This window comes from Xenia sp. Carnegie-2017, unplaced genomic scaffold, assembly GCF_021976095.1.
Source record: "Xenia sp. Carnegie-2017 unplaced genomic scaffold, XeniaSp_v1 HiC_scaffold_25, whole genome shotgun sequence".
In the NCBI taxonomy this organism is placed as follows: Eukaryota; Metazoa; Cnidaria; class Anthozoa; order Malacalcyonacea; family Xeniidae; genus Xenia; species Xenia sp. Carnegie-2017.
Window position 1 is genome coordinate 8,495,933 of NW_025813488.1, and position 10,968 is coordinate 8,506,900.

Genomic DNA, 10,968 nt, shown 5'->3' on the forward strand with positions numbered 1-10,968 from the left:
CAATTATTCTGTATTAATCAACAATACCATAAATCTCCGCTTCAAACTTGATAGACAAGCTCACAATTTTAAGCCGAAGTGACTATTTCCATCCGCTTTCAATTTCTCGATCGATTTTTGAACATATTTCACAATCCACACCGACGCCCACAGCACTCCAGCCCCTGTTTCTAATGTGTGCAACCCGGCCATGACTGCAATTTATTCCGATTTCCGTGTGATGCTTTTGGTGAAAAGGTATGTACAGGTTATCTGCTCTATATTCTATAAGGTTGAATTATTGCTGATGATTTTGACATCACAAAATCGGATTTTCCCAAAATTTCTTCACGAGAACAAGCCAGCATTGTCCGAAGACGTTTTCCAACGACGAATCAGCCGACAACCTTGAATTGCAAAATCTGCAATATTATACTTTCAACAGCGTTGACAATTGCCAGAGGTGTAGGTGTGAGACACTTGAGATTTTTCATATTCCGTCTGGCAATTGAAATTTGATGCGTTATATGGGTTGCACGTGCCGCGAGTTTCCGAAAAGCGCTCTTGGTATTCACAATGAGTTCAGCCGATCTTTGGAACTATTTTGTAACGTTAGCATTCGATATTAGCCAATATTTCGGCGAAAGTAAGAAGTGAACATGGTGGAAGGCTTCGCGGAATATGATTCCAAACGGAGTTGGTTGGTTTGCCTCGGAGCAATGTTCGTGTTTGGCGTGTCAATGGGCATCAGTAATTGTTTTGGAGTCTTGTTCAATAGTTGGACTCACGAGTTTCGAGAAAGCCGTACCAAAATAGGTGGGAAACAAAATAATCGATGCCATTTGATATACTTCATAAAACCGATTTAACAAATGAATAATGATGCATGCTCTTTCACCACATTCATTGAAAAGTGACTTGTTGCAAAGCAGGTAGCAATGACTGAATAACAAAGAAGCCAGAAGAGAAGTCTATCAGTAAGGAATAACTATTTTTACATTTCGTTGGCAGCTTGGGTTGGTTCATTTCATTTCATATGGTACATGCTTTTGAGTCCAGTCTGTGGTATCCTTACTCGTCGCTATTCGTTCCGTCTTGTCACGTTTTCAGGCAGCATTGTGCTATGCCTTGGCTTACTTGTAGCTTCCTTCGTGAATGATGTGGCAATGTTCTACCTCACCTACAGCCTCATTTTTGCCAGTGGAACATGCCTCTTGTTTGCATCAGCAATCATCGTGATCGGGTTCTGTTTCAAGAAACATTTTGCCTTAGCATCAGGACTTGTTTTGGCGGCGAACGGTGGATTCGTTATGTGGTGCGGGCCTGTCTACGAATACCTCATACGAAATCACGGTTGGAGATCAACACTAAGGATATTCGTCCTTCTATTGATACCACTTGTAATGGCCTGTCTCCTCTTTCCAGGCAAGAGGGAAATAACTGGAAATCGAGATGCGGGGCAGGTCAATGAGCCCGCGGTAGCTCCAGCAAGATTGTTGCGAAATAAAGGATTTATGACGTGGTTACTGATCATGTTTCTTGTTTATATTGGACTATTTATTCCGCAAGTTCATCTGGTAAGGATGAAGAATATGCGAGTGACAGTGGCGTAGCCAGGATTTTCAGTCAAGGGGGGAGGCAGTCTAAAGGGAAGGGGGGCCATGACTGTCATTTAAACAAAATTGCATATGTAAAACATATTATTTTAGGGGGGCAAAGAATTTTGCTAGGGGCCTGCCCCGGGCCCCCCTCCAGCTACGAGGGGGGCCCGGGGGCAGGCGAGTGACTTTCTATCTTTCTTTATGGCAATGTGTGCTTATCAAAAAACACCTACTGTTATGGAATAAGGTTTCAGAGGAGGGGGAGGACTTTAACACTTTATGTGCCACCAACTCACCACCATGATTACATTGTAATTTTGTGTTTCTAGATATCTTTCTGCGAAGACCTTGGGATTCCTTCCTTTGTGAGTGTCTATAATATCACTATAATGTGTGCCACCGAGACAGCTTGCAAAATAATCGGTGGAAAGATGATCGATGCATTGAGTTGGAATGTTCACACTTTCAACGTCTTTTCCATACTCGCACTTGCTGTATCCATAACCCTTCTACCTCTTGCCAGTGCCAAGATTCATGTATTTTTGTTTTCTGGTTTCTATGGTTGCGGTTTGGGAATTCAAAGCGTGTGTGTTATCAACATCACGCCTCAATTGACACACCCAAATGATGCTAAGCATGCTGTAACATACCTCTTTGGAGCGCTCAGCATACCTGGAGGATTGGGGCCCGTTTTTGCAGGTAAGCTTTTCTTGTACGTGTCTAACATTTACACATCGACACAGCAGCAAAAGTACGCTAACTCGGACTCTCAATGAAAACTGGTATTTTTTTTGTGCACCTGCGAGAATGGTGATGAATTCCATTTGACTGGCCAGTGATCGATGACATTAATGACAGAGAAGTTTCAACAGTAAGCCGGAGAAAATTGCTGAATGAAATCCAGGGGGTGGACTTGGATTCAGGTCAACTTAGGGGAAGGGGCGTCGCTTCTTCATGGGAGTTCTGCTGTATACATGCTATGTTTATACGGATAAAACTTTAAACTACAGTAGAGCTTGGTGTGATCAAAACTGTCCGTTTTACTTTCCAGCTTGGATATTTGATGTAACGCGCTCTTATGATATGGCGTTTTTCATTGCTGGAGGTTTGTTCGCATTGGCAGCATGTCTTGCTGTCTTCATTCAATCGATAGCTTTGGAAAACACTCGTGTCGCTCAAATACTTTTGCAAGACGAAGAACAACCCTGATTTGAATAACGATGGCCGGCTAAATGTCTGTTTCTTGTGGTCGTTTGCGAACAAATCGTGAACAAACCATTTGCAACATGCACACGTTGCATTTTTGCGGCCAAAAACCGTCATCATAAATGGGACGGTTTCGGAATATCACTCCACGGCTGGTTGGATTGTTGCATTTTAAACGAGCCTTCAACTGAGTCGAAATACAATAAGTCCAATCTTTAAATGCCAAAATTTTCTTCAAACCATCAAATCATTTAGATGACGTATGCATCCAAATAAATGTATTGTTGCTAGAAAAGTTTACTGTTGAAGCTCAAACTGAAGTCTACAGTTTGTTTACCAAATGTCGATGATTATTAGTAATTAGTCCGCATGCGCCGTAGAGACACCGGAGGTACAATGGGCAAGGCTTTTTAGGCTTCGGCAGTTGGCAGCACAGCATATAAAAACGTGCAATAGCGATTGTAATAACATAGCCTTTATTTCTTGTGTGTGAACATTTTTGATCGAAACACCACCACTCGATACAGAATTAAAAGTTCGCAACTGAAATAAAATTCTTTGTGAACAAAACTCTTAGATATAATATAAAACAAATTCCGAAGAAACAAGACATCTTGAGATTGCAAAATATGAATCAAAACAAGACGAGAAGTAAACTGTAAATTTTCGACTTTATTTCAAAGTCATCCTCAGAAAGAATGATATTTAAAACCAAACATACACATATATATTTACAACGCATGAAATAAGTAAACGGAAATAAGCAATAGAAATTAAATAGTGTGATATTTACAATGAGTTGGAAGAGGTGTAGTATTACAAAAGGATGAATTGAAACTGCCGACCCGACTGGTAGAATGAGTGTGTTATAAATTAAGAAAAGAGTTGTAATTCTTTGCTAGCTTTAAGTCCCGTGTTTAGAAAAGGTTTGTTATGTTTAATGAGTAGTGCTTCAAGAAAAGCAAGAATGTGGTAGTTGTTAGATTTGGTTGAGTGAAGTATTTTATAGTTGTTGAATACAAGGTTTTCTATAGGAGAGGGAGTTCTGGGAGGTGGAGGGAGATCATTGAGTTGTGAGAACTGGTTTTGTAGAGTCGCCAGGAATTGAGCGTTTTCGCACTCAGAGAAATGCTGGCCAACTGCACTAGAAGAGAGTCTGGTTGCATGTTCTCTGAGCCGTACAGACAGGCATCTTTGTGTCATGCCAATGTAGGTTTTACCACAGCCAGGGCAAGTTATTTCGTATATAAGATTACTGCGAGAAAGTGAAGGAAGTTTGTCCTTGTTAGAGACAAAAAAGGACAGTTTTTAACTCTTAGAAGCACATTAGCAAAACAAACATTCATTGGGGGAGGGAGTGTGAATATTCACATACTCAGCTCTGTCAGGCTAAATTCTTATGACAGTGAATTGTCATACAAAAGAAATTAATCGGGTACAACTGATGTATGAATATTTACAGCCACCCCCTCTCCAACCAACGCTGCAACGTGGCTTAATATCGTATTTTGTTACATAGATTACATAGCCGAAAGTTTCTGTATGTGAATTGTATGTGAAATGAAGGCCTGAGTAGGCACTAAGGCCACTGAGGGTGTGAGGATATGGGGTGGGGGTTGAGCGGGGTTAATGTGGTAAAGGGAATATATGACATCAAAAAGATCGAATAATGACCATTGTTTTTTTTTCTCAGGTGCATATTTCAATTGTCGCATCATAGTAGCCCAGAAAATTTGCTACGGATTTTTCATAAGATTCTACATAAATACGATGCTTTTAACACTGAATACGAGCGATTCCCTTCATTGAGATAGTTCTACAAGTTTCAAAATAAACAAAGATATTCTTGAGCAGTGAACACAAGTTCGCACTCAAAATCTACTTTGAATCACGAGACGCGTTTCTGGTGTGCTGTCAACCATATTTTGCCAAGCTCCCATTTTAAGCTATTCGGCTGTCATGGTAAACCTCTTACTGAACATGTTGAAAACTCAAAACCTCAAACAAAATGAAATGAAATTCGACTTATTTTGTAATTGCGTGGTTGCAGTGTAAGTGCATTGTGGAATATCTAGATATTCATTTATGGCTTGTACCTTTCAGCAGCTCGGTAATGAATGGTAGAATGCCCTGATATTGTAACTGTTCAGTTACCTTGTTGATTTTCGACAGACTGGAGATTTTCGCGGTCGTTTTTAAAGCGTGTTTTTTCAACGGTCTTTTTTTGATTCTTTTAAATATTAAGATGACATGTTGCCATGTTGCTGCGTTCATTTTTGGTAAAGGCGCGAAATTCAAAATTATAACTGGTTATAACCGGTTTACTAACCGGTCTACTAACGAGTGCCACACTGACACTGATCAGTAAATATATTACCAAACAAGCTCCTTGAATAAGAAATTTTTCATGTATGATTTTTAACACAAAGCATGAAATATGACGTTTTTGACGACGAAAATTGTCGAAAACCCTAGTACAAATAAGAATACCTTTGAAATCAAAAATGAAAATTGTAGAGAATCGAACGGAAACACCAGATAGATCAAGTCACGTGACATTACATGTGAAGACGGAAGATTTACCAAACCAACAAAAGATCGTTTCAGCTAAATAACAGAAAACTTGCAATCGATTCGTTTGAAATGCCCAAGTAAGCATTGCTTAGAGAGATCAAATTATTTTATATTTAATGTTGTTTTTATTACAAAACTATTTTGTTTATTTTTGCAGATACTATTGTGATTATTGTGACACCTATCTGACTCATGACTCAGTAAGTAAGATTCAGTAAGTTTTTATAGGCTAGAAAATGAAGTTGAGGATGAGCAACAATGTTGCAATTGTTAACATCACCTGCTTTACCAATTCATATCATCAACCTGCATAGTCTCTTTCGGATAATGCAATAACAATGAGTAAAGAAAAGGTCAAATATACATTTCTGCCATAAAGATGTCAATGTGATGTCTGCGAGGGTTGGGAGGAGGGAGATTTACAGGCATGACATCTTTTGAAATACACGCTTCAAAGTACTGAGTATTGGAATGGTGTATGACCAGTATGATAGCAAGGTCAAACATGACAAAATATAAGATTGAATGCCTTAAAACATACAGTGATAATAAACAATTATTGTAGGAGGTTGAGCTTGATATCAAGAAGTATTCAGAACAAGATCAATGTTATCTGCCGAAGCAAAGCTGAGGTCAATAACATTGAGGTCTGAATGATTCTTGATATCATTCGAAAGACAAATTCAATAATTGTTTTATTCGTCTCAACTAACTGAAATATTATTGAAACTAATCAATGTAACGCATTTACAAACCTTTGCTACCATGTGCTTGTCAAACTGTTTTTTCAAGTTCTTCACATTTAAATTGCAGTAAATATGCTCAAAACCAGCTTTGTCACTTTTTAGTATTTTCTGCATTGTTTTTTGGTTCAAACGATTTTGCATATTGTTTTTAGAAACTGTTTTTAAACATTGCTGTTATTTGATTTTTTCCAAAACCGGCACTTAATGGCATCAATAATTGTAGGAACTATTATTTGTAGATATGATGTCATACCTACAGATAACAAGAAATATTTGTAAATATGACATCATAATTACAGATATTGAGAATTTGAGGTAGTAGACTAATCACAGCCGACATTGTTTGCCTAGTGTATAATAATGCACATGAGCAAACTATCCACAATTGGAGCCCAACATCTTCCGAAGGGCTGGAGAGGGTTTGTTAAATATGTCATATTGACATCTTTTTGGAAAAATGCATATTTGTTATATGTGCTCCAACTTATATTTGAACCTCTGTAATCTATGCATGTTTCTTGAAAAAGAAAACTTCTCCATATGATGAAATAAGTACACAATATATTATAAACTGAATTATATATCTTAGTAAATCTTTTCAGCCTTCTGTCAGAAAGACCCACAATTCCGGGCGAAAACACAAAGATAATGTGAAGTTTTACTATCAAAAATGGATGGAAGAACAAGCACAGTCACTTATTGATCAAACAAGTAAGATCCTTTTAGTTTATTTTTCCATATTGAACATGCAGTTTGCATTAAATGAAATGCATAATCATTTCAACTGATTTTGTCGATTCTCTTGGTGGTTTCTAAAACAATTTACTTGTTATTTTGTAGCCAAAGCATTTGAACGTGGTGCCAAGAAAGGCCAATTTGCAAGCATCCCTCCACCGGGAATGTTACCACCGGGTATGCTGCCACCTCCGGGAGCCATGCCTCCACCTGGCGCGATGCCATTTGGTATGCCTCCACCGGGAGGTATACCCCCACCTCGAGGGATGGCACCACCTCCAAGAATGGGTGGCCTACCAAACATGCCTCCGAACATGAGACCCCCAAATAGCATGCCAGGACAAATGAACAATGCACCTGGTCAACGCAACATGGGTGGGCGAGGCATGCCTCCTCCTCATGGGGGAAGCCCGATGGGCATGCCTCCACGTGGTGGGCCTATGATGAGGGCTAGGTAGAATCATTTTTAACCTTTTGATGTGTGACGCACACAACAGTTGAATCTACTCAGATTCGACCGAACTGCAAAGAACTCAAAAAATGCCTTCCTGAAATATTTTCTTGACTGAAATAGTCATTATGAAATTGCGAGATTGACACGTGCTAGAGAAAAGCCAAAATAGACTTCTTGTATTTCTTGCCTAGGCAATGATTTTGTATTGCGTAAATGTTAAAAGTTATTCGCGTAGTAGCGCTCATCTATATTGTATCATGGTTTTTTCCGAGATGGATTTCAAATGTTTTCAAATAACGTAATAATTAAATGAGATTAGTGAGCTATTTTTATCAAAAGAAACTTTTGTTTCTTATTGTTATCATTCGATTGCCATTCTCTCTCCCAAATTAATCAAAGTCAACAACGCTTTTCAACTTCTCTTGTCTTTAGCTAGTATCGTAGCCGCACGCCAAGTATAATTTTAATAAGTTTGGTCGTGCCGTGCGATTTTTTCGATGTTCACTCATCTCTAAAACTAAAGATTTCTAAAGAAATAAGCGATGCTATTGATCCGACATTCATACAGCGCGATCAAATTTGTAGCCTTTTTGGAGAAAAAGCAGGTTGTTTTTAGTGGCACGAGTTTCGTGCGCTATATTTTGATGGCATATACGTCTTGGTAGAGTAGGCTCCAGGTAGGTCACAACTAGGAAATTTTGTCAATCTTTCAGTGTGCTTTTTCATCGCGTGAATATTTCGTTGAACGGTTAGCATCGCAGGTTCGGTCAATTGTATCTTTCAAGTGATGAAAACTGGAAGAAAATACTTTCCATATTTATATATTGGTTGGGAATCTATGCCTATTTGAAATTGCTAGCTATTTTCATAAGCGAAATCCTGACATATAGAATTCACTCTCGTCTTCAACAATAATCACTTCATCGATTCCACCTTCTACATTTTCACTGGCTGCATCATCATATCCTTCTTTATCCTTCGTATTACCTGGCAGTCCATTTGTGGTCATTTCACTTTCATTTTTCTCCTTTTTCATTCCTCTGCCTCCGTTATTCATCGTGCATTCCTTACAATTGTTTTCGTTATACACGGTTTTCACGCTGAATTCCACGCGAGTTTTTGGGTTTGAAAAATTTTCATCGTTGTTGCCGTCTGTCTTTTTCAATGCAGATTTTGGCTTTTCAAAATATTCCCTGTTACTGTAATCGGTCTCTGAAGCGTTTTCACTAATAACATTGTTCGAAATGAGCTTGTCATTTTCGGCAGTTCTCTCGTTTTTATTGTATACTCTTTGATTTTGATTAAAAGCCTCGTTATTACCACAAACCACATTGCCACGCTGCTTTACATCCTCATATTCATCAAAGAGTCGGTTTTCGTCTTTTTTCTCTTGCTCATTTTGCTCCGAGTTCGTTGAACTCAGTTTTGTTTGGGATAAATTGCAGTTGTTGCGCGATGCATCTCTCTTCGTTTGAGTATTCGTGCGTTTTCGCACAGAATTTTTCCGTGGATGTATTTCGTTTGTGTTAGTTGCAGCTGCTCTCGCGGTTTCCTTGTCTCTCATACTGCTTATGATTTTCTTTTCCGAGTCTTCGCTCTTGATAGGAATATGGCTTTCTTCCGTACCTCTAAAATTTCCTTTGCCCTCTGCGTTTACCTTGTTTGTCTCTTGTGTTCTTGAGATAAGGCCGCGACAGAAGTCACCTTCAGTGATAGCTCGAGTTCGACGCAATAGAAGGGAAAAGACCACTAATGATGCAAAGATAAATCCTAATGAATTAATTACGATTGGCGGAAACGACACCAAACAGTCCTCGACGCAGTAAAAATCCTTATCACATTTTGATGGTGGCTCTTTTTTGAGCCAATTAAATCCATAGTCGAATTCTTTAGGACATTTGAACACGGTGTCTTCCATTATTGGCGCAACACAAGTAAAATCGATGTAAATCTCATCCAAACGAAACTGACTGGTAAAAACCCAGCTTGAAGTTCTCGCGATTGCTCTCAGAACAACCCTCCCCACTCCCAAAAGTGGTGATGTCGATACCTCTGTCAATATATTCCTCTCCCAAGGATGGGTTTTATCGTAATAAAACGCCGAAGGGAGGATAAAAAATGAACATACATACACTCCAGTGATGATTGCAGTCAGAGCCACACATCCGTTCAAAATTCGAATATGAAAACATGTAAGTCTTATCGGATTATAGTATATATAAACAGCCACTGAATACACAGCAAACACGTAGATGATACTCAAACACATCGAAAGACGTAGCCATGGCAAACCCCCGAGCGTATTACATCTATTTTCTAATTCTTCCGCTGTAAAAGTGTATTCTAACCCTTTAGTACTGTCAACATGGCGTAAACAATATGTCTTCGGATGTTGGCAATATACTTTCAAAAATGACTTGTTCTCCAGTTGATACAGCATGCCGATCCCCGAAAGTAGCATATATATTAGGTACAGAAGATCACTGGCCATAGTTTTCATTCTTTGTCGACATTACTGTATGGAAATTATTTTTATGCAAATTATCGTGCAAAATATATGCAAGAAAGTGCGCATGCCTGAGCCACTTTTTGAAAACAGCTGCCATCATCTTGTCTAGATCTCTGTGTCTGGGTGGGGCTTATTGTGATTGTGGCGGCTTGTGATATTAAAAACTCGTTCTCTTTTCAGACTGTAACTGTTAATCCTATATTATGGCAATATTTTGGCTGTTAAAAGCAACGCATAAATCTTTGAATGCGGTGTTTAATCGAAGCACAGACCATCACAACGTTGGTAAGAAAATACACTACTAAGGCGCACTAAAATACACCACAAAGGGGCATCTTTTAGAACTAGTGAAGAAATGCTTCGGTATGTGCAACGTTACACATGATCCAGACAGGAACCGTTTCAATGCAATAAATTAACGTGTTCTGGTGTGGAGGGAGTTAGTCCTTCGTCGGTTGCCATACGACAGTCGAAAACGGATGGTCAAGACAACGATGGCACTGACTTTTTTTAAAAATTTGGTTAAACACGCTCGACATGCGGAAGTTATAGCAGCAACATAGTTAAAACATATTCATGCTATTGTAGACATTAAGCTTCAAATTTTTCCACGTACATACTGCAATTACCTTGACAAAAGGCCTTTTGATCAAAGCGAGAAGAAAACACTTTCCGTTTAGTCTGTGACGTGCAACCATGAAAGAAAACACTTTCCGTTTAGTCTGTGACGTGCAACCATGTGCAAAAGTAGATGAATAGAGGAGCAATAACCGTAATCCTAACCCCAATCAAAATCTAACCTAATTGTCGTTGGCAATTTTGATGAACGGCTATTCTAAAAGTCTAAAACTGTGCATACGAATGAACGGCTGCCGTGCAAAAATGATTTCGTTAAACACTGTGAAAATACTTTATTTTGAACAATTCGATTTAAGTCTGCAAATTGAATGGCTTCGGATCAAAGAATGTCGAAAATACGGTGGCTCACAAGTACGGTGGCTCACAAGGGCCACCACACAAAATAAAAATATTAATACACACACAAAATAAAAATACACACACAAAACACATTATACACACACAAAATAAAAATACACACACAAAATAAAAATACACACGCAAAATACATGATACACACACAAAATAAAAATACACACACAAAAT

At 38.7% G+C, this 10,968-nt stretch overlaps 2 protein-coding genes across 2 annotated transcripts; both read left to right on the forward strand.

The window, feature by feature from the left end:
* Positions 1-25: 25 nt before the first annotated feature.
* On the forward strand, positions 26-3,081 carry LOC124452885 (monocarboxylate transporter 13-like). Its single transcript, XM_047003514.1, has 4 exons — positions 26-795; positions 991-1,556; positions 1,910-2,279; positions 2,632-3,081. The coding sequence occupies exons 1-4, from the start codon at positions 639-641 to the stop codon at positions 2,787-2,789; spliced, it is 1,251 nt and encodes a 416-aa protein (XP_046859470.1). The 5' UTR covers positions 26-638; the 3' UTR covers positions 2,790-3,081.
* A 2,244-nt stretch (positions 3,082-5,325) lies between these two features.
* On the forward strand, positions 5,326-7,637 carry LOC124453262 (U1 small nuclear ribonucleoprotein C-like). The gene is made up of 4 exons (XM_047004041.1): positions 5,326-5,437; positions 5,518-5,560; positions 6,709-6,817; positions 6,947-7,637. The coding sequence occupies exons 1-4, from the start codon at positions 5,430-5,432 to the stop codon at positions 7,297-7,299; spliced, it is 513 nt and encodes a 170-aa protein (XP_046859997.1). The 5' UTR covers positions 5,326-5,429; the 3' UTR covers positions 7,300-7,637.
* Positions 7,638-10,968: the final 3,331 nt, after the last annotated feature.